The sequence below is a fragment of the Cervus canadensis genome, chromosome 6, assembly GCF_019320065.1.
Source record: "Cervus canadensis isolate Bull #8, Minnesota chromosome 6, ASM1932006v1, whole genome shotgun sequence".
Taxonomy (NCBI): domain Eukaryota; kingdom Metazoa; phylum Chordata; class Mammalia; order Artiodactyla; family Cervidae; genus Cervus; species Cervus canadensis.
The window spans coordinates 69,251,273-69,275,840 of record NC_057391.1 but is presented as its reverse complement, the minus strand read 5'-3'; the positions used below and the strand labels follow the sequence as shown (position 1 = coordinate 69,275,840).

At 39.3% G+C, this 24,568-nt stretch overlaps 1 protein-coding gene across 1 annotated transcript in view; it reads right to left on the bottom strand.

Moving 5' to 3' along the window:
• SYT16 (synaptotagmin 16) overlaps positions 1–24,568 on the bottom strand; it is a 277,720-nt gene that overhangs the window by 33,969 nt on the left and 219,183 nt on the right. The window contains exon 3 of the mRNA XM_043472245.1: positions 4,195–4,407. Coding sequence (XP_043328180.1) covers positions 4,195–4,407 — 213 coding nt within the window. The remainder of the gene's footprint in view (positions 1–4,194; positions 4,408–24,568) is intronic.

Below are 24,568 nucleotides of genomic sequence, written 5' to 3'. Positions count from 1 at the left end.
TTTTCCATGGAAACAACAGTTGTGTATTTTTGTTCACAGCGGTCTTCAAGCCCTTCCTCCTCTCCTTTCTTTCCTGTCCATCCAAAGTCCCGACAACTCCTGAATCTTCTCTGACTCCTTCAGATTCAAAGTGGATTTTATTAAATCTCAAGTAGCTTTCAAGGCTACGCAGATAACAAATACCTGAAACAGTCAGATGTGTAGCAATATGGAGCAGTGTGGACAGTGGTTTAGCAGACAATATTTGACCCACCTACATAAACACATAAACTTAAAAACACATCATCACCCTCTGCAAACCAGATACAAAAATCTTGGGGAAGAGTTGGTTTTCAGGGCATGAATTCCAACCCCTCATTTGGGATTTTGCCAAATTATGGCAAGCCATTGAGAAGTTCTCCATCTGCCTTGTTTTTCTTAATAATTCACTTCAGGCCTCTTGGAAACACTCTCATAGGATACCTAAAATCTTGACATTCATACTTTCAGTTATCTGGCAAACACACACACAGAAGAAAAAAAAAAAAAGACCCAGAAAATGACAGAACAAGGGTTATTCCATTTGCAAAATCCTATAACACAAAGCAGAATTTTCTTCTCAGGCTCTAATTAGCCCATCCATTCCTCACATACACGAACACTAAAATGTCCTATTAAACAGTGGGTCATCCATCAACGTGTGTAGCGCCCAGCAGGATCTCAGCACAAAATCTAACTCTGCCAAGAAATTACCCCCATAAAATTGTCTCATGACTTCAACTCCCACAGTGATAATACTTAGATCAGTAATAAGGGAATTTTCAAAAGCTACATTAAAGCCTTAAAAAGCTATTCATAAGTGAAAAACGTAAGAACTATATTAATGTAACAAACCATTTTCCCTGACAGACAAGCAAGGAATGAATTAGAAAGGCAAATCTGGGGGACAAGTCAAGTTGCAAGGAGGGGGAAGGGTGATTCACTGTTACATAAAGCATCTTCCCATGCTTTAAACTAAAGAAGGTCATGTCACCTTAAACACAGAAAAGTAATTGCCTGTTGTCGAGAAATGTATCCTGGCTTCTTAGAAATTATAGAGCATAATTGTGTCACATCAACCATATTTATTTTATGAGAGGAAATTTTTTAGTCCATATCCCACTTTGATGGGGTGTAAACCTATTATGCTTTTATGCTTTCTTTTCTACTACAAGACCCTTCCCACTATCACCTATACTTTTGCCTACCATTCGTGATGGTCAATTTTATGTGTCAGCTTGGCTATAGGCCTCAATTATTCAATCAAACGCTAATTTAGGAGTTGCTGTGAAGGCATTTGGTAGCTATAATTAAAGTTGACTTTCAGTAGAGGGGATTATCCTACACAATCAGTCCCTTGAAAGGCCTTAAGAGGAGAACTGAGGCATTACTGGAGGAGAGCAATTTCATCTATAGACTGAAGCTTCAGTTCCTTCCTGAGTTTCAGCCTCTCCTTCTGAACAGTGGGTTTCAGAGCTCCCACAATCACATAAGCCAATTCTTCGCAACAAATCTCTTAAAATACACACACACACACACACAAAAACAGGGCATAATTGACTTGTTTTAAATGACACAAGGAAGGTAATGATTAGCTACTATGAAACATCTTAAGAATTAAATATTTCACACACAAAAATAAGGCTTTGCTCAAAACAAAAAGTCCAGTAAGTGGGCTATTATTCTGTAGCCCACCTTACAAGCATAGAGACCTCATGCACAGCTCCTCATTCAGATCACTTAGGCCAAGCCCCCTTTGACATTATCAGGAATACAGTGACAACTAATTCACAATAACACTAAGTCAGATCTGTGAGACAAGAGAACTTAGCTGGAATATGAAGAAGGTTTTAAGTGGGTTTGGACCTTGAATTTCACTGGTTCTACATTCTGAATGCACCCTTTAAGTGAAAGAGCTGTCTACAGTTAAATTTTATCTTGGGGCTTCCCAGGTGGCACTAGTAGTAAAGAACCCACCTGCCAATGCAGGAGACATAAGAGATGCGGGTTCTACTCCTGGGTGGGAAAGGTCCCCTGGAGGAGGGCATGGCAATCCATTCCAGGATTCTTGCCTGGAGAATCCTAAGGACTGAGGAGCCTGGTGGGCTACAGTCCATAGGATTGCAAAGAGTCAGACACAACTGAAGCAACTTTGCATGCACGCATGCAAATTTGATCTTAGAAAAACATGTTTAAGGTAGAGGGGAAAATAGCTAAATAGAGAAAAGGCATTAAAAAAATTCTCTCTGGGGTGCATGCTTAATCTTTTCATTATTCTTTACTGCTGACACAAATTCAATGATCTAAAAATGAACAAAAAGAAATGACACAGAAAAAAATCATGCAATAAAAATTACATTAACATTTCCATGGCATTTGATAACCTAAAATTTAGCATGCTGTTAATCATTCTTATGAAAACTCTTGCTGATTTTCTTCAAAATGTACAGGTAATTCATTCAATGTGTAGACTCATTCCACCCTCCGGTAGAGAAAAATGTAGCCTTTCTATCACCATCTGTCAAAAAACTCAGAATCACACCAGTTACGACAAAAGTTGCTGCTGATTCCAGGAAGGTTGAGGGCTACAGTGTTTGTCAGAACTCTCAGAACAGCGTATTTGTATAAATCAAAATCTAGACACTTGGGCCTCTGGGAAATGGGGCCATTAGCTTTAGAATTAAACAAGCTACTCATAGGGGATCAACTGCGATTAACTTTCATTAGCTAACATTTGCTCTCTCAGTGGAGAGAGAAGAGTGCTGTGCTGTTAACAGCAGAGAAAAAGCAAACAGGAGAGAGGGTGAGGAGATTACAGAGGGCCTCTGGCAACTGTTACTATTCTTTGGTTACATTGAGCATTTATCTCTTGGCTTACCTAGGCTAAAAAGACGAGCAATAAAATGCTATGTGGCCCATGTCAATAAGTAAAATTACATTAGGTCAGCAAATTATTATATTCCCTCTAAAAAAATAGGGCTCATTCGTTGATTTTCCTTTCTGCCTCCTTTGTTCATTTTTTGCCCACTTCATCCATATCATCAAATCAGAAATTTCTTCTCTGTTATCGTCTCTCAGTTCTACGCTCTCCTTTTTAAAAGTCTTCCTATTAGTAAGTGCTGAAAAACAAGGAAGACCAACTATGATCCCATTGGTTGGATGAACCACAGGCCCAGAGGAAAGAAGGAAAAGATTAGAGAACCCAGGTCATTTTAGACCAGGTCACTATGGTAGACAGTATGACATTTTCTCTGGCTTACTTTTTTTTTTACCAGATACACTTCACAGACTGTTCCCTGTTCCAATGTCCTACGCCATTCAGGGTTCTGGGCATAAAGAAGTCAGAGAGATAGAGAGATGCCTGACCTTTGCTGTGGAAAGCACTAATAAATATCGTACTGTTCTTTCCCTAGGTTCTTTTGTATGCCTGGTGGGCAGGGCCAAGGACCCTTGACAAGTCCTACTCACAGTCACAGGCTGTGCTCACCCGGCCCTGAGTGTCCCCCTCTCCCTTTGTGAAAAGTACGCTTAGTCTGAAGATGGAGGGTTCCAAGAGACCTGCTCACACCCAGGATTATAATACGGGTTGGGCTCCAGAAACTACAGGGCATGAGGGAGAGCATGCGGGGTACATGTTGTTTGAAAAAGGTTATTCAGTATTATGAAAACACATTATTTTTATTTGGAAGGTAAAACATACCTATTGTTTTAATAATACAACCTATTAAAAGTAAGGCTTCAAAAATCTCCTGGGGTTACATAGATATATGGAAAATGGATCCTACATTTTCAAATGGGGGGAAAGGCACAGAAGTGCAACATCAGGAGACATGTATGTAAAATTTTTGTACTTGTCAGAAGGGAATGAAATTTTATAAACCTTGAAAAACACCATTCTAGTCATTAGCTGTCAAAATGTACAAAGCAATAAACTATGAGGAAGGAAGGGGGTTACACAATTCAGGATCAAGACTTTGGTACTGCTGATCCATTCTCTCTGCATGAGGCTCCTTGGAAGGTCTGAAGCAGCCCTTTGGCCCTGTCCCACCTTCTGGACATCACCTTTCTTTTTTCTCTCCTCTCTGGACTCTCAGATGCCAGTGCAGTGACTCAAAATCATTCTTACCATTAGACATACCTGGTCTAGATAAAGGAAAGGTTTGATGCAAAGAATACCTTTGCAGGTGGACACTTCTGTGCTGTCTTCTTTGTGGGTGGAGAGACGGTGACTGGGTTTTGGTTTATGCTCCAATCCTGTCTGCTTTCCTTTCTCAGATGCTCCTGAGCAGAAACTCTGGGACCGGGACACGGAAATCTCAAATTGTTTGATCACCTCCTCATCACTGTCAGAAGATGTGGACAGCTCCTCATCATCTCCGAACCTGTTAACTGGAAGCAAACAAGAGCCATGAGTCTTCTATGGGGCCCACAAGAAAACAGAGACAGGTAGTCCAGAGAAACAGTGGCCAATTAATCTGGATCAAAGCAGACCGAAGGTGGGTAGAAAGAATTTAAAGCACTTTTGAAACACAAGTTTTGAGTCCAAAGGAATGAAACAGGAAAAGAAAGCTCAGAAGGGTAATTGGAACTACAGGGCTAGGGCTCAGAGAAAACACCTTCCCCATGCAACGCCCCACCCCCAGCACCCTGTAACCAACATAATGAGCCCTCTTGTTGAGCTGGGCAGCCTGCTGAGTCGTGATGCTGCTGACATGTGCTCACGACTGGGAATAGGACCAGCAATCTGGACACATATGTATCTTAAGTGTATTTCTAGCCGGTGGTGATGAAAATATGCTCTTTGCCTCATCTCAGCTATTAAAACACAAAGTGAAGACCCACTTCAGGAAAGAGATATTAGCTACTGAGATCTTCCAAAAGCTTCCTAGATTTGAAAAGCGACACCACATTGTGTGTGTCTTAAAAAATAATGAATAACTAGTTTGTACTAGCAATGCCTTTCTCCATCACCAACAACCCAATCCAGACACTCTGAATCATTCGTACCGCTTCCCCCACCCCAGCACACTGGTCAGTCCTCTTCATTTCTCCAGCAGCATCTGATCATCCCTGCCCTTGCCCATGTTGTTCCTTCTGCCAGAAACCTTCCCTCCCCAGGTGCTTACCTGGTTGGCTGCTCTCAACTTTGTGGTCTCAGCTTGACTTCATCCTAAACACTTCCCTGATTGTTCTACCTTAAGGAGCTCTGTGGACTTACCTAGGCAGCATATTAAAAAAGCAGAGACATTACTTTACCCACAAAAGTCAACCTAGTCAAAGCTACGGGTTTTCCAGTAGTCATGTATGGATGCGAGAGTTGGACTATAAAGAAAGCTGAGTGCTGAAGAATTGATACTTTTGAACTGTGGTGTTAGAGAAGCCTCTTGAGAGTCCCTTGGACTGCAAGGAGATCCAATCACTCCATCCTAAAGGAAATCAGTCCTGAACATTCATTGGAAGGACTGATGCTGAAGCTGAAACTCCAATACTTTGGCCACCTGATGCGAAGAACCGACTCATTGGAAAAGACCCTGGTGCTGGTAAAGATTGAAGGCGAGAAGAGAAGGGGGCGACAGAGGATGAGATGGTTGGATGACATCACCGATGCGATGGACATGAATTTGAGTAGGCTCTGGGAGTCGGTGATGGACAGGGAGGCCTGGCGTGCTGCAGTCCACGGGCTCACAAAGAGTTGGACACGACTGAGTTACTGACCTGAAGGAATTCTGTTCCCTGCACTTAATATTTTTTCTTTCTTCTCCCCAATAAATTCCGTGAAAATAAAGATATCACCTGTTTTATTATCTGATGTCTCTATAGTGTGTAAAACAATGCCAGCTAAGGAGTAAGTACTTAATTAAACACTTGTTGAATGTTGACTAGATTGATGAATACCCAGTGTTTTCTCTCAAGCCTGAGCCCTTCTCTCACCCAACACTCACACATGATCCCGTGTCTGGAATACTCTTCTCCAGTCCCCATCTAAACTAGCCAAGAATCTAGCTCACTGAGGTCTCAGCAGAGGCATCATTTCTTTCAGAGAGTCCTTCCTTGATCCCTTAAATCAACTTTAGGGATTTAAGGCTCTTTCCATGTACTGTAAAATCACTCTCTATCCAGTCCTGTCCAGTGCTTCCTTCAGCTTTGTGGAGGAAATTACCTATTTAACTGCCAACCTTTCCATCTAACTTGTACACACCCTGAGACCAAGAAGCACATAAGACCACCCACCCCTGCATCCCTCCAGGCACTATCTCTGTGTCAGGCACAGGGCAGATGACACTGTAAATATCTGCTGAATATGGACTGGAAATATAAATAATATGGAATTATTATTTAAAGATTTCCTCTTTTCATCCAAAACTCACACAGTGGTTCCAGGGAAGGGTATAGCTCTTAACAGGACAGATGGGTCCTGAAGATCAGTTAAGAATTAGAAGCTAGGAAGAAATTTAAAAGCCATATTTTAAGTGAGGGAAAATACTTGAAAACACTCACCTGGCCAAAACATTTACTCTCTGACTTAAGAGTTGATTTTCCTGAGGCTCTTCAGAAGCAATTATAACAAACACTTATTGAATATCTTTCATGTGCCAGGAAGTGTCCTAAGTGTCTTATACACATCTCATTTAATCCACACAAAACCTCTATTGCTGTTCCCAACTTTCACATATGAAAATTGAGGCAGAGAAAAGTCTACAACTGTCTGAAGATCACACTGCCAGGAGGGGGTAGAACCAAAATTTGAATCAAGGCAGTCTGTCTCTAGAGGCCACACTTCTAATCACTCTGCTGGAGAATTGGAGAGAGGTGGCAGAAAGAACTCTTATTCTTTGTGCTCGCTCATATTAGCAAGCTGACTCTTTGCAGCTGAGACTCTTAACCTCTCTGATCCTGTTTCTTCATTTGTGGATCATTTCTAATGTATGGATCATTTCCCAGGTCTTTTCCATATCTAAATTCTCAAACTCCAAACTTTCTACCTGACAGGTGTCAACATTCAATCTATTTCTCTCTTTTATGGAATAGCTGATCCAGTGACTTAAGAGCATATTGTTTTCAGCTCACTCAATTTTATTGTTATCCGGGACCAGACCCATGGCAAGACATAGAAAGCTAAGTGTTAGAAGAGATTTCATTACCATCCCAACAGAACACCATTACAATGAACAGGCTCCTCACGTCTCAGCGTGCTAGGCATAGTTCCTAGCATGGAATGGGCCATCACATATGGAAGAGATCCAGAGACTAACAGGACCAAAAGTAAACTCTCCCCACCTTTAGAGTATAGGGCCATCTACACACCTGGGAGGTAGTCAGGGGGATATACGCACTGGAGAAGTGGTTGGATTAGACCTCCACTGGCACTTTTTCCAACTCTGAGATTCCATTCCATGCGTACTACTAGGCCATTTGTATTCCATTAGTATTACTACACCAGGCCATGTGGCCTGCCTCCTGAGAAATCTGTGTGCAAGCCAAGAAGCAACAGTTAGAACTGGACATGGAACAACTGACTGGTTCCAAATCGGAAAGAGTACATCAAGGCTGCGTATTGTCATCCTGTTTATTTAACTTATATGCAGAGTACTCATGCGAAATGCTGAGCTAGATGAAGCACAAGCTAGAATCAATATTGCCAGGAGAAATATCAATAAACTCAGGTATGCAAGAAAAACTAAAGAGCCTCTTGATGAAAGTGAAAGAGGAGAGTGAAAAAGTTGGCTTAAAGCTCAACATTCAGAAAACTAAGATCATGGCATCTAATCCCATCACTTCATGGGAAATAGATGGGAAACAATGGAAACAGTGACAGACTTTATTTTGGGGGGCTCCAAAATCACTGAAGATGGTAACTGCAGCCATCAAATTAAAAGACACTTGCTCCTTGGAAGAAAAGTTATGACCAACCTAGATAGCATACTAAAAAGCAGAGACATTACTTTGCCAGCAAAGACCTGTCTGGTCAAGCTATGGTTTTTCCAGTAGTCATGTCTGGATGCGAGAGTTGGACTATAAATAAAGCGGAGCACTGAAGAATTGATGCTTTTGAACTGTGGTGTTGGAGAAGACTCTTGAGAGTCCCTTGGACTGCAAGGAGATCCAACCAGTCCATCCTAAAGCAGATCAGTCCTGGGTGTTCATTGGAAGGACTGACGTTGAAGCTGAAGCTCCAATACTCTAGCCACCTGATGTGAAGAACTGACTCACTGGAAAAGACCCTGATGCTGGGAAAGATGAAGGCAGGAGGAGAAGGGGACAACAGAGGATGAGATGGTTAGATGGCATCACCGACTCAATGGATGTGAGTTTGAGTAGGCTCTGGGAATTGGTGATGGACAGGGAAGCCTGGCATGCTGCAGTCCATGGGATCACTAAGAGTCGGACACAACTGAGCAACTGAACTGAACTACTATTAAATTACATACTATTAATATACTTAATTATATTAACATATATTAATTATATTAAATGTGACTAATATCACTAATAGTATACTATTGTTTTACTATTAAAACTTTTCATAGTCAAAAGTCATCAATTTCAAATTAAGTGAGTTAGTCCACAAGTATTTCCTCGTATATAAAATTAAGAAAGAGAATTCATTAATTTACCAGTATGGGATCCTTGATTTTTTTCCCCAGTGAGTCACTGATCATCCACAGAGCACATATTCTCCTCACTCAATATAATAACCATACCGAGTCCAAGCTTGCTCTGCTCGCCGCAGGACAGGCCAATGAATCCGAGTCTCAAAGTGTTGAGGCAAGGAAGAGACTAATCGGAGAGTCGGCTGACCAAGAAGTTGGCAGGCTATCAGGTCAGGGCCTGGTTGCCAGGTTCTTTATAGATCAGAGGTTGGGGGGAGGTGAAGAAACAAAGTAAAAAGACTGTTCAGTCCTTGCAAATGTCCCCTGGAATGGCAAGCCTCAGGCAGGGGAATGTGTTAGTTTCAGTTCCTTGTAGTCCTTCACAATTGGGCGGCTCAGATTATCTCCCTGAGGAGACCCTTATGTATTCTTATAATACCAAAAAAGGGTTAAAGTCACAGAAATAGATCCAGCGTAAATTTAAAATTACTCTTCCCTGTTGCATAATCATAACAGTAATTATAATGTTTCCCATTAACTAAACATAGACTATATGCCAGGTATCTTCTGGGGACTTCATATATATTATTCCATTTAATCACCACAGCAACACCATGAAGTAGGGATAATTATTATTACTCTCATTTTAGAGACAGGAAACAGAGGCATAGAGAGATTAAGTAACTTATCTTAGGCAAAAAACTTAGCAAAGTAACAAAGCTGGGACTTGAACATAGAACCTCTGTTCTTGGTCACTGCACAAATCATCAAACATTATTGCCTCAGGACACTAGAGCCATATCTAGATTACTTTTCAGAGTGCGCCAAGAGGGGGTTTTGCCATTTCCACCCTGAAATCTGCCAGGACATTGCTTCCTTTGTGAGAAGAGAGAGCAGAGGGAAGAAGAGTCACCCTATGTGAGAGTGAACGCACCCAGGCTGCAGTATAACTGGTCCATTCTCCTCATGGGATTCTAAATGCAACTGCACATGCTATTCTAAGCCTCAGTCCTCAAGGATTTCAGGAAATTCTCTGTCTAAAAATGAAGCCTGTCATCCCTCCTAAACACCCACTGGTAGCAACAGAAGTCAATAGTGGTGCTATTATAACAATAAAAGCAATCCCATATACAGCATTGATCATGAGCCAGGCACTATTCTAGAAAGTTACATCTGATAACGTATTTACTCCTCACAATAACCCAATGAAATCAGTACTTTATTATCCCCATTCTATGAATGGGGAAACTGAGGCATCATGAAGTCAGTAATTTGCTGCAGTGATAACAGTTAATAAACATTGTAACCAGGATTCAAACCCAGGTGGTCTGGCTCCAATGTCAATATTATTATGACAACATTATGCTCCCTCTATCATCTGTTACTTGAAGGAAAAAAATCCTGGTCAAAATCTGTACAACTATGTTTGGTCACTAAGAATATAAAATCACATAGGTTGGGTTAGAAAGGATTTTCATGAGCATTTATCTATTCCCTCATTTTCACAAAGAGAAGCCAATACCCAAAGAGGCAAAGTGTATATCAAGCTAGGGACAAATGGAGGTCTCCAGATTTCCAGGTCAATGGTTTTGCAACACTATTTTCCATGTTCTCTCACCAATCAGTTATTTTCTCAAATTCAAAATTTGACTCTTACCTTTTTGAAAGATCCCAGCTGCTACTTTCCTTGCAATGAGTCTGTGTCAACAACTAAAGAGTGGATCTGGATTTCATTCAACTTAAATCTTTGAAAATCACTAAGTCTTGTCTAAGTTGTGGCACTTAATTTTCAGACATAAGATAGTACTTTCTGAAACACAGTAGAAATACCAAGTTCAAACCTCTTTCAAGCTAAGCACTTGGGAAATAATATTTAATACAAATGGAAATTTGTATTAAAATCTTTACCTCTTCATCCAATTAGCTTGCTAAGACAACAGAGAAAAAGTTGCACAAATACCAAGTATGTGGACACATCTTGAAGTTGAGATTGTTCACTTCACTCAATCACAGAATTTGGAGAGATTTTAGACACCACCTCAGAATCTACCACCAAAGAGAAGTCAGACTTATCTGCAATATTCCTGACGCATGGCCACCCAGCTCCTTCCCTCTGTTCACATACTATTGAGTTGCTACTGTGGGCTCCTTGCACTGACAGGAAGTTCATGATTTTGACTAAGAAAAGTTATCTATAGACCCATCAATACCAAGTCTCTATAGCAGTGCAATCAGAATATTCCTCCCTTTGATTTTTAGTGAATCTTTTTTATTTTTTCTTGTAAACAGAGGTAGAGGAAATGCCATCTTCATCTTTCACAACTAAAAGACAGGAAAGTGGGGCCTCAGTGCCACAGAAGCTGCCTGTCCAGGTCTAACATCAGTGAAGGCAGAATCTGGAGTCAAGCTGCCTCCGCATGAATCTGGGACCTTCCATTTGCTGGTCTGAGATCTAAGCAAGTTCCTTAATCTTTCTGAACTTCGGTGTCCTTATCTTGATATTCCTTACATCTTAAAGTTGTTGATAGGGCTAAATGGGATAAATCACGAAAGGGAAGAAAAAAAACAAAGCATGCCTGGCATATGATATGCTAAAAAATGTTAATGATTATTATTATTACTCCTCATCACAGCAGTGCCTTATATGGAAACCCATCTAGGAAGCCCTGCCATTTATAAGCAAAGGAAAGAATGCCTATTCTTTCAGGGTCTGATTTGAAAACTCCTCAACTGTTTCAGGGAAAGGATGAAAGAAACAAGGGCAGGAATAAGAGAAAATTAAGCTGACAATGTGGGTTGTATCAGCTTCCTTCCCTCACTATGCATTTTTCCAAGTTTAGAGGTGGAGCACTCTGTAAGACTTGGCAGTGCTGTCTGGATGTGGGCAGTGCTCAACACCTGCTCATTTTGTTGTTTCTCTTAAGGCAACAAAACCACCAACTGGTGGTGCAAAGAGGATTTCTTAAGACTGTCTGCTGCTATTTTACAGATGGAGAAGGACTTTATAAATGATCAGTGCAGATCCAAACCTTTTAATTCCTTCCCGCCCACATAGGAGCAATTAGGTGGAGGGAAGTACTGCTCATATCTTATAGGTGGGACCTGGAGACAGGCGGAGGTGGGTTGTGCTCGGTGGTGCGGTACCTGAGTGCTCATTTTAGCTACAATTGCAAGAATCCCTAATATACCAGATTTCTCAATACCTACAGCAAGTGTCTGCCCAGGGTGGTTGGATAAGGATAGAAATAAGAACAAGAAGTTGGTTAAAGTGAATAAAGCACAAGGGAGGGTCAAAGGCGACAACTACCCCTCTCAGATCCTTAAAAAGCTGACCACATTTTTAGATGCATAATCCAGTCATTTTTTAACTCAAACAGGATAGGAAAAGATTTATATAAATCATCAACCTTGATTTTTTTTTTTCAGACGATGCTCTGTGGAAGTCTGGGATTCCACAAAGGAGCTTCAATGCCACCCACGGTAAAAGTAAAGATGTGGGTGGTTGCACTGAGCAGGCTGAGCTATACACCCTGAACAATCAGGGCTGTTTTGCTTTAATACAGTTTATATTTTTATAAGATTCTGTTGGGAAAAAATAAAAGTCCTGACATTTTTTAAAGGTTGAAAAACATTGATATAACCTAACTCCCTCATTCTACAGAATAGACACTAAGGCTGAGACTACTTAAGGCACATACCTATATGTCAAGCAGATAGTTAGTGGCAGAGGAAGGATTACAACCTGGTTCTCCTGTGCACACTTGTTTTGTCACCCTACACCTTGTATGAGATGTTTTGACAACTCCATTTCATATATGAACAAAGAGATGGCACTTGTAATGGCTAAATATTAATTAGTCAAAAGGAAAAATTTTTATGAGTAACATACAGATCACTGCACTAGGAAAAAGTTACAATATTGAGGATGCTAATTATGCCAGCAGCAGAGTACATGACTTGAACTAACCTAATAATAATTATAAATTCATGAAAAAAAATTAAACGATCTGAAAGCATAGAGAGTGAACAGAAGATAGAAATGAGAGGAGATCTAATTTGTTAAAGAAGAAAACATTACTGGATGACTACATGGTTATACTATTTATCTGCTAAAAGTATTCCTAAGTCTATGAGGCACAGGGCATCAAGGACTCAGGCAGAAATCACAAGCCTTATTGACCTGAGGTGTCAAAGGGCAGAATTCAGGGCAACCAGAGCAACTGGACATGGAAAAGGAAATCCCAGAAAAGAGGGACCCAGAGAGAGAGAGAGCTCCGAAATCTGCATATGAATTTAGTTCAAGCATTTGGCTGAAATCTGTACTATGTATACATATGGAAAAATTCAAGAAAATTAGAAAAAGTAAGACCTAGAAGACTAAAAATTTGATTAGACATTTTGTCTGAAGCCTGTCTCAGCAGAGTCTGAGTTAGGAGTTTGAATTTGGCCAAGGCAGAGTAGCTTGGGAGACACTCTAGATTTTCTGTTCAAACTTTAGAAGGGCTAACACTAGAAATAAGACTGAGTAAAACTGAAATAAGCCCAACATGACAAACTAGAAACCATTATACTCAAAGGAATCAACTAGTAATTCCCCTGTTGAAATTGGGCTAAAATGAAAAGCAATACTCTTTACAGGAAGATTAAAGAATCCAATATCTTTACAACATTTGATCCACAATGTCCAGTATACAATCAAAAGTCACTAGACATACAAAGAAACAAGAAAAATGTGAATCACCAAGGAAAAACAACATTCAACTGAAACTAGCCTCAAGATGACTCAGATTGTGGATGCAGAAGACATCTTTAAAGTATCTATTGTATAAGTTCAAAGAATCAAAGGAAAGGGTGATCATAATGAACATAAATAAGGATAATTTCAGTGGAGAAATGAAAACAATATTCAAAAAACTAAACAAACTTAAAATTGAATGCTCAAAGTTAAAAAATTCAGTCAGTTTGGAGATGGCAATGAATTTTGAAGGAGCTCAATAAAAAGTAATCAGTCTGAAGAACATAAAAAATTTGGAAAGAAAATAAACAAAACCTCAGTGAATAAGGATAGCATATCTAGTTGTCTGAAATATGTATAACTGGAGTTCAAGGAGGGAAAAACAAAACAAAAAATGTGGAAGAAAAATATTTGAAAAAATAACTGGGAATCACCCAAATGTGCTGAAAAAAACATACAGAAAAAATCAACATACAGAATCAAACATTTTAATAATCTAGCTCGAAAGTTCTGCAGTGAGGCAAATCATTGTCAACTAACTGAAAATCAAAGATAAAACAAAATATTTGAAATCAAGAAGATAAAGAGAAATGCTTTGCATGCTAGAAAATAACAAAACAAAGAAAACTGTCATCTCTCAGAGACATTGGAAGCCAGAAAACAACAAAATGATACATTTAAGAGCTGAAAGAAAAAATAAAACATCAACACTGAATCCTATATCCAGAGAAATCATCCTTCAAAAAAGTCTGTGAAATAGACACATTTTCGTATAAATAAAAAGAGTATTCATCAGATCTTCATTTCAAGAAATGTTAGAGGAAGTTTGTCAAAAGAAAGGCAACTGGCAACAAACTGAATCTCAGATCTATGGGAAGGATTGAAAAGCAATGGTAAATATGTGAGTAATAAAAACAAAAAATTGGATGTTTTCTCCTTTTACTTTTTCTGAAAGATAACTGAAGAAAATATATACTATTGCATGGAAGTGGAGAGTTGATACAGTGTAGAAAAGTAAAACATGAGATAACAACAGCACAAAGGAGAGGAGAAGTAAGTGATTTATTCTGTCACAAAGTTGTATAATGTGATATAAAACAAAGAGTAAATACAAAGCAGTACAATACTAACTCAAAGTGGACTGTGATAAACTAAGGATGCATGTGCAATTCTTAGAAAAGCCATGAAAAAAGAAAATACAAATATGTATAGCTAAAATTTTAGAGGAATTTAAATTGAACACTAAGCACATAGATGATTAACACAAAAAGAAACTAGTAAGAGCAACAGAAGATGAAAATCAGAAGCAACAATTAGAAAGCAAATAGCAAAATGATATACTTAAACCCAATAATTTCCACACATTAGATGCAAATGCGATAAAGACCACATTTGAAAGTAAAGATTGTCAAACTGAATAAAAAAGCAAGACCCAATTATTTAATGACCATAAGTACAAATACAGAGACAAGTTAAAAGCAAAAGGATTTTAAAAATAAGTTATGCAAACTATAAGTATAAAGAAGTTGACGCAGCTATTAACATCAAGACAATAGTTTTACCAGAGAGGAATTATACTTTAAAACAATAAAATGATCAACTCATGAAGACATAAAAATTGTAACTGTGTATGAAACTATTAACAAGGTTTCAAAACATGAGGGAAAAACTAATGGAGCTTAAAGGAGAAATAGACAAACTCAAAATAGAACTAAAGATTTTGACACCCTCTTCTCAGTAGTTCGTTGATAGAGGAACTAAGAAAAAAATCAGTAAGTGTATAGATTTGTATGACTTAACATACAGTCCACTGTGATAATGTGGACTTAGAAAGAATATCCTGCAGTTTTCAGGTACAGAGTTCTATGAATGTCAAATAACACCGACATCTACACAACCCTTACAGAAAGCAGAGGAAAAGAGAGCATTTCTCAATCCATTTTATGAGGCCAGCATAATACTAATGAAAAAAAGCTGACAAAGACGTCACAAATATAGAAAATTATATACCTATATCCTAAAGTTTAACAGGAGGCATTCCAAACTACTATACCAAAAGCAATAAAATATTCCTGAGGAAAAAATAGAGAAGACTCAGCATTGCTAAGATATTAATTTTCCCAAATTATTCTATTGATTTAATGCAATCTAAATCAATATTCAAGCAGACATTTTGTAAAATTTGACAAGCATACTCTAAGGTGTATAAGGAAACATAAGAACTTAGAATATTCAAAATAATTTTTAAAAAGAACAAACTTTTTGTAGGGAGTTCCAACCTACAAGCTTTTAAGACTTATAGCTACACTGATCAACAATTTGATAGTGGCAAAAAGGTAAACTAATTAATCAACAGAATTCAGTCCAGAAATAGGAGTATGGAAATATGGTCCACTGTTTTTGTTTTAACAAAACAAAACCTTTGTTTTTAACAAAGGTTCCAAAACAACTTAATGGGGGAAATTGAAGTCTTTCAAATAAGTATGCTTGAGCAAAATGAATATAATTAATATTTTAGAACATCAACCTATAGTTCACACTATGTGTGTGGGTATAAAAATTAATCATAGATTGAATTGCAAAACTTTACAAAACTCCTAGGAAAAAACATAGAAATTTTTGCAACCCTAAGATATATAAGTCCATATAGTCAAAGCTATGGTTTTTCCAGTAGTCACGTATAGATGTGAGTGAAAGTGAAAGTGTTAGTCGCTCAGTTGTGTCTGACTCTATGAAACCCCATGGACAGTACCCACTAGGCTCCTGTGTCCAAGGAATTCTCCAGGCAAGAATATTGGAGCTCACTGCCATTCCATTCTCCAGGGGATCTTCCCAACCTAGGAATTGAACCCAGGTTTCCTGCATTGCAGGCAGATTCTCTACCAACTGAGCCACTAGGCAATCCCAAAGAAAGGCAATGCAAAGAATGTTCAAACTATTGCACAATTGCACTCATCTCACATGCTAGCAAAGTAAGGCTCAAACTTCTCCAAGCTAGGCTTCAACGTGTGAACCGAGAACTTCGAGATGATCAAGCTGGGTTTAGAAAAGGCAGAGGAAACACAGAGATCAAATTGCCAACATCCGTTGGATCATAGAAAAAGCAAGAGAGTTCCAGAAAAACATCTACTTCTGCTTTATTGACTATGCTAAAGCCTTTGACTGTGTGGAGCACAACAAACTGTGGGAAATTCCTTAAGAGATGGAATTACCAGACCACCTTACCTGCCTCCTGACAAACCTGTATGCAGGTCAAGAGGCAACAGTTAGAACCGGACATGGAACAACAGTCTGGTTCCAAACTGGGAAACAAGTACGCCGTGGCTGTATATTGTCACCCTGCTTATTTAACTTACATGAAGAGTATGTAAAATGCCAGGCTGGATGAAGCGCAAGCTGGAATCAATATTGCCAGGAGAAAACTCAATAACCTCAGATTTACAGATGACACCATCCTTATGCCAGAAACTGAAGAGGAACTAAAGAGCTTCTTGATGAAAGTGAAAAAGGAGAGTGAAAAAGCTGGCTTAAAACTCAACATTGAAAAAAACTAAGATCATGGCATCCGGTCCCATCACTTCGTGGCAAATAGATGGGGAAACAATGGAAACAATGACAGACTTTATTTTCTTGGGCTTCAAAATCACTGCAGATGGTGACTGCAGCCATGAAATTAAAAGACGCTTGCTCCTGGGAAGAAAAGCTGTGACAAACCTAGACAGCGTATTCAAAAGCAGAGACATTACTTTACAGACAAAGATCCGCCTAGTCAAAGCTATCGATTTTCCAGTAGTCACGTATGGATGTGAGAGTTAGACCATAAAGAAGGCTGAGCACCAAAGAATTGATGCTTTTGAACTGTGGTGTGGAAAAGACTCTTGAGAGTCCCTTGGACTGCAAGGAGATCCAACCAGTCCGTCCTAAATGAAATCAGTCCTGAATTTTCATTGGATGGACTGATGCTGAAGCTGAAACTCCAGTACTTTGACCACCTGATGTGAAGAACTGACTCTTTAGAAAAGACCCCGATGCTGGGAAAGATTGAAGACAGGAGGAGAAGGGGATGACAGAGGATGAGATGGTTGGATGGCATCACCGACTTGATGGACATGAGTTTGAGCAAGCTTCAGGAGTTGGTAACGGACAGGGAAGCTTGTTGTGCTCTAGTCCATGGGATTACAAAGAGTTGGACACAACTGAGTGACTGAACTGAACTAACTAAGCCAGAATCTAGAAGCAACCCATACATTAAGCAACAGGTAAATGGATAAACAAGTTATGGCAAATCAATACAATGGAATACTAGTAAGCAATCAAGAGGACTGAACTATTTATACCTCCAACAATATGGATGGATCTCAAAAACATTAAGCTGAGAGTAGTAGGGAAAGAGTCAAAAGAGTACAAATAATATAATTCCATTTATATACTATTCTAGAAAATTTAAACTAGGATACTATGTCAGAAAATAGATCAGTGGTTGCCTACAGGGTGGCAAGGGGGAATTAACAGAGAACAATGGATTACAAAGGAGAATGAGGATACTATCGGAGTGACATAAATGTTCATTTTCTTGCTTCTTCTGATGGCTTCACAGGATGTCAAAATTGACAAACTGTACACTGTATATGTGTGTGGTTTATCAATTGCACCTTGGTAAAGCTTTTAAAATGTGAATCGAAGTAAAGCTGGTTCCCATTGCAGCCTTCTCTCTCTCCCCCACTGCAAGATACTGAAGTTCTGTCCTTACCTTATCAACTCAAATATTCCCAGCCATTCCTGTGCAGTTGAGAAAACTCAAAACCAATGAAATCTAGAACTTGTCCTTGTGCTCTAGCCCAAGGAGAGAAGTCTGAGGACCACACCAAATGGAATGTCTCTCTGATCCCTGCTGTGTCCACCTGGGAAACTCTCCTGGCTTTCTGATTTATATTCGAGTTCCTAGATAAACCTTGAGATGTAGGCCACAATTTAACTCTTGTCTGACTCCTCTGTGTCCCCAGTTACTAGACCCTATTTGCAATAGTCAGGAGCCACTAACTCAAGTCAAACCTAAAGAGCCCTGAAGACAGATAATGCTGACACAGCCTGGATTCCCCTGCTGCCACATTCAGCTCACTCTGTTCATTCCTATGAGCCAAGCGTTTGCCAAATAAGACCCCAGTTTTCCTGGCATCTCTAGACAGATATGTGTAAAGCTAGTTAATACCCCAAGTGAATGGTTCTCTATCCAAGGCTACTATAGCTTCATTGAAGCTTATTTCTCTTCCCTTCCAGGCTACTCACCCAGGATAAGAAATGAAGCAACATGAAATCATTGAGAGTGATTAGGTCTGACTAAGGTATTGAAAATGAAAGTCACTCAGTCATGTCTGACTCTTTGATACAGTCCATGGAATTTTCCAGACCAGAAGACTGGAGTGGGGAGCTATTCCCTTCTCCAGAGTATCTCCCCAACCCAGGGATTGAACCCAGATCTCCCGCATTGCGGGCAGATTCTTTACCAGCTGAGCCACTAGGGAAGCCCAGGTCTGACTACGGAGATCACAAAAAGTCTTCTCTCCAGGTAGTATTCTGAGCAAGACCTATGTTTGTACTCATTGGGTCCTCATTTCTTACTATTTTGGACTCTCTCAAATAAAAATGTTTTCTGAACACTTGGCCTTGATAATTACTCTAAGTTGCAATGTTGATCATTGCAACAGGGTTCACCTGAATGAGAGCAAGCGCTAAACCATTTACTTGCCCGATTCTTTTAAGCTCTGATAATTTGTATGCCTCCTACAAGGGCATCTCTTGATAGTACTCAAGCGTTGTGTTGTCTTCCTACAATGGTGGCATTTACATACAAATTAATGACCAGGACTGTAATTTACTCTGCTGAGAATGAAGTGACCTGATAATTAAATTTCTGCACATGCAGAGAAAACATGAAACCAGAATGCTTGTTCTTGCTTTCTTTTCCCCAAACCCCAATAGTTCTCTATAACTCGAGTGAATCCTTATAAAGCAAATGTGAATCAACATTTTAATTTACAAACGTTCTGATTAGGAAGACAAAAAAAATCTCATTGCCATGGATACTAAAATGAAGGGCTTGGGATATATTACCAAGGCTGAGAAAGATACTGAACAGATCGTGTACTTTGCAGGTGTTGAGTTTCTAGATTTCTATAATATTTTTTCAGTTTATTCACTCATCTTCCCATTCCATGCAGCAAATCATCCTTAAGGCAATTTCCAAAGTTGTTTTATCTTGAGATAAAACTCAACTGTAGCCCAGTTAAGCTACAGTGATAATTTCTATAAGGCAATTTCAAAGTGTCTTCAGCACCAAATTCACAGTAAATGTACCCAAATATATCATGATAACTGAAAAAAAATATAGACTGAACATACTCACTTAGCTAACTAACAGCTTTTTCAGGAAAAATAAAAGCAAAAATCTATATTCCAAAAGTCACACAATTTGCACATCATATATTCAGTGGTGATATGCACATATCATAATAATAGCCCCCCCAATAATCTCCCTGAAAATTAGATTATAAATAATGTTTCTCCATTTTCAGAAAAATTAATGGAATATTTTCTAAATGTTCCATTTTTTCCCATACAGTTTCTATGCTTTGGGTGCCTATTATCACACATATGCTGACAAGCACAAGTAGGTAATAACAGAAATGAATATGAACTAAGAAATATGGACATCATTTATCATACCTCTAGGGCTTCCCTGGTGGCTCAGTGGTAAAGAATCTGCCTGCCAATGCAGGAGACATGGGTTTGGTCCCTCTGTCTGGAAGATCCCCTGCAGAAGGAAATGACAACCCACTCCAGTATTCTTGCCTGGGAAATCCCATGGACAGAGGAACCTGGCAGGCTACAGTCCATGAGATCTCAAGAGTCAGACATGACTTAGTGACTAAATAACAACAAATCATGCCTCTTTCTTTAACATGCTTTGTCATGGGCATGCATATTCACGGGTTTGACTATTACATGGCTTACACAGTCCAGCTATAGTTTCTACTGATAAAATGATGAAAATAAATGCATTAAAACTTCACAGTGAAGTATAGGGTGCCACAAAAAATACCTCAATTTTCAGACACTGAACCAATTGAACAAGCCTAGCACTGCTGAATGAGAAATGCTGCCCTGGGTACAATAATGTCCCTTGTTCTCTCTATATTGTTAACTGCCATGAACAGTTCGCCTTCTATTACTTTTCTTACTTACATTTTCTAAATGGGTTTCTGTATCTGTGACTTCTCTAACATCTTCAAAGAATTTGTAGTCTTAACTCATTCTTCTCTAGTCTGTCCTCTTAGTGTCTAACATACAATTAGAAATAAAACAAATGGTTCAGTAATTAATAAACACATAAACTTAAAATCAGTATAATAGTGTATTAGTTGTTCTCTAGAGTAACAGAACCAATAGTAGAAAAAAATACACACACACACACACACAACTGGCTCCCATGTATTTATGGAAGCAGAAAAGTCCAAAAAACTGCAGTTGGTAAGCTGGAGACCTGGGAGAGCCAGTGAGTCATTCCATCCTGACTGAGAGAACCAGGACAGCCAATGGTATAAGTTCCAGTCTGAGGGCAGGAAATCAATGTTCCAGCTCAAGGAGTCAAGCAGGCAGAGTTCCCCCTTGCTCATGTCTTCAGTTGATTAGGTAAAGCACACCCACATTAGGGAGGGCAATCTGTTTTATTCTGTTGACCAGTTCAAATGTTAGTTCAGTTTAGTCATTCAGTCATGTCCAACTCTTTGCAACCCCATGGACTGCAGCACACCAGGCTTCCCTGTCCATCACCAACTCCTGAAGCTTGCTCAAACTCATGTCCATTGAGTCGGTGGTGCCATCCAACTGTCTCATCCTCTGTCATCCCCTTCTCCTGCCTTCAATCTTTCCAGCATCAGAGTCTTTTTTAACGAGTCAGTTCTTCGCATCAGAGATGAAAGTATTAGAGCTTCAGCTTCAGCATCAGTCCATTCAATGAATATTCAGGACTGATTTCCTTTAGTATGGACTGGTTGGATCTCATTGCAGTTCAAGGACTCTCAAGAGTCTTCTCCAACACCACAGTTCAAAAGCATCAATTCTTTGGTGCTCAGCTTTCTTTAGAATCCAACTCTCACATCCATACATGACTACTGGAAAAACCATAGCCTGACTAGATGGACCTTTGTCCGTAAAGTAATGTCTCTGCTTTTTAAAATGCTGTCTAGGTTAGTCATAGTTTTTCTTCCAAGGAGCAAGTGTCTTTTAATTTCATGGCTGCATTCACCATCTGCAGTGATTTTGGAGTCCCCCAAAATAAAGTCTGTCACTGTTCCCATTGTTTCCCCATCTATTTGCCATGAAGTTATGGGACCAGTGCCATGATCTTAGTTTTTTTCAATGTTGAGTTTTAAGCCAGCTTTTTCATTCTATTTCACTTTCATCAAGAGGCTGTTTAGTTCCTCTTCACTTTCTGCCATAAGGGTGGTGTCATCTGCCAATCTGAGGTTATTGATATTTCTCCTGGCAATATTGATTCCAGCTTGTACTTCATCCAGCCCAGCATTTCACATGATGTACTCAGCATATAAGTTAAATAAACAGGGTGACAATATACAGCCTTGATGTGCTCCTTGCCAATTTGGAACCAGTCCGTTGTTTCATGTCTAGTTCTAACTGTTGCTTATCTTGCATACAGGTTTGTCAGAAGGCAGGTCAGGTGGTCTGGTATTTACATCTCTTGAAGAATTTTTCACAGTTTGTTGTGTTCCACACAGTCAAAGTTTTAGGCATAGTCAATAAAACAGAAGTAGATGTTTTTCTGGAACTCTCTTGCTTTTTCTATGATCCAACAGATGTTGGCAATTTGATCTCTGTGTTTTCTCTGCCTTTTCTAAACCCAGAGTGAACATCTGGAAGTTCTCAGTTCATGTACTGTTGAAGCCTAGCTTGGAGAATTTTGAGCATTACTTCGCTAGCGTGTGAGATGAGTACAATTGTGCAGTAGTTTGAACATTCTTTGGTATTGCCTTTCTTTGGGATTGGGATGAAAACTGACATTTTCTAGTACTGTGGCCACTGCTGAGTTTTCCAAGTTTGCTGGCATATTGAGTGCAGCACTTTCACAGCATCATCTTTTAGGATCTGAAATAGCTCAGCTGGAATTCCATCACCTCCACTAGCTTTGTTCCTAGTAATTCAAATGTTAACCTCATCACAAACATCCACCCAGACATACTCAGAATATCTGACTAACAATCTTGTTACCTCATGGCCCAGTCAAGCTGATACATAAAATTAACTATCACAAATACCATATAAAAGCCAAAGGGAGGAAGAATGCCAACAAGAAGCAGATCATGCACAGGTTTTAATCCTAGCTCTGACAATTTCCAGTTGAATAATCTTGGGTCATCAATAAACCTCAGTTTACTCATCCCTAAAAATTAGAGCAGCTTTTGGTTCTTGCTATTCAGAAGCCTGAGGCCATACAGAACGCCTCATCCTAAACAAACTCACAGAAATGCCGATAAAATTAGAAAGACACCTGGTATTAGCCAAGAGAGGTAGCCAACTTGTTTGCAGGTCATAGACTGATATCTCAGATATGAATAGCCTTGTGATCATGCAAGACTGGATTCAGCACCTCAGCATAAGATTACTACTCTTCATGTACACCCATGACTGATTCATGTCAATGTACAGCAAAACCACTACAATATTGTAAAGTAATTATCTTCCAATTAAAATAAATAAATTAAAAAGTAAATAAATAAAACTAAGGAAGCAAAAAAAAAAAGACTATTACTCTTTTATTTTATTTTATTTTATTTTTAATTTTTTTATTAGTTGGAGGCTAATTACTTCACAACATTTCAGTGGGTTTTGTCATACATTGATATGAATCAGCCATAGATTTACACTTATTCCCCATCCCGATCCCCCCTCCCACCTCCCTCTCCACCCGAGTCCTCTGGGTCTTCCCACTGTACCAGGCCTGAGCACTTGTCTCATGCATCCCACCTGGGCTGGTGATCTGTTTCACCATAGATAGTATACATGCTGTTCTTTTGAAACATCCCACCCTCACCTTCTCCCACAGAGTTCAAAAGTCTGTTCTGTATTTCTGTGTCTCTTTTTCTGTTTTGCATATAGGGTTATCGTTACCATCTTTCTAAATTCCATATATATGTGTTAGTATGCTGTAATGTTCTTTATCTTTCTGGCTTACTTCACTCTGTATAAGGGGCTCCAGTTTCATCCATCTCATTAGGACTGATTCAAATGAATTCTTTTTGACGGCTGAGTAATATTCCATGGTGTATATGTACCACAGCTCCCTTATCCATTCATCTGCTGATGGGCATCTAGGTTGCTTCCATGTCCTGGCTCCTATAAAACAGTGTGCGATGGAACATTGGGGTGCATGTGTCTCTTTTCAGATCTGGTTTCCCTGTGTGTATGCCAGAAGTGGATTGCTGGGTCATATGGCCAGTTTCTATTTCCAGTTTTTTTTTAAGGACATCTCCACACTGTTTTCCATATGCTGTACTAGTTTGCATTCCCACCAAGTGCCAACAGAGACTGTAGAGGGCTTCCCTTTTTCTCCACAGCCTCTCCAGCATTTATTGCTTGTAGACTTTTGGATAGCAGCCATCCTGACTGGCGTGTAATGGTACCTCATTGTGGTTTTGATTTGCATTTCTCTAATAATGAGTGATGTTGAGCACCTTTTCATGCGTTTGTTAGCCATCTGTATGTCTTCTTTGGAGAAATGTCTGTTTAGTTCTCTGGCCCATTTTTTGATTGGGTCATTTATTTTTCTGGAATTGAGCTGCAGGAGTTGCTTGTATATTTTTGAGATTAATCCTTTGTCTGTTTCTTCATTTGCTATTATTTTCTCCCAATCTGAGGGCTGTCTTTTCACCTTACTTATAGTTTCCTTTGTAGTGCAAAAGCTTTTAAGTTTCATTAGGTCCCATTTGTTTAGTTTTGCTTTTATTTCCAATATTCTGGGAGGTGGGTCATAGAGGATCTTGCTGTGATTTATGTCGGAGAGTGTTTTGCCTATGTTCTCCTCTAGGAGTTTTATAGTTTCTGGTCTTACATTTAGATCTTTAATCCATTTTGAGTTTATTTTTGTGTATGGTGTTAGAAAGTGTTCTAGTTTCATTCTTTTACAAGTGGTTGACCAGTTATCCCAGCA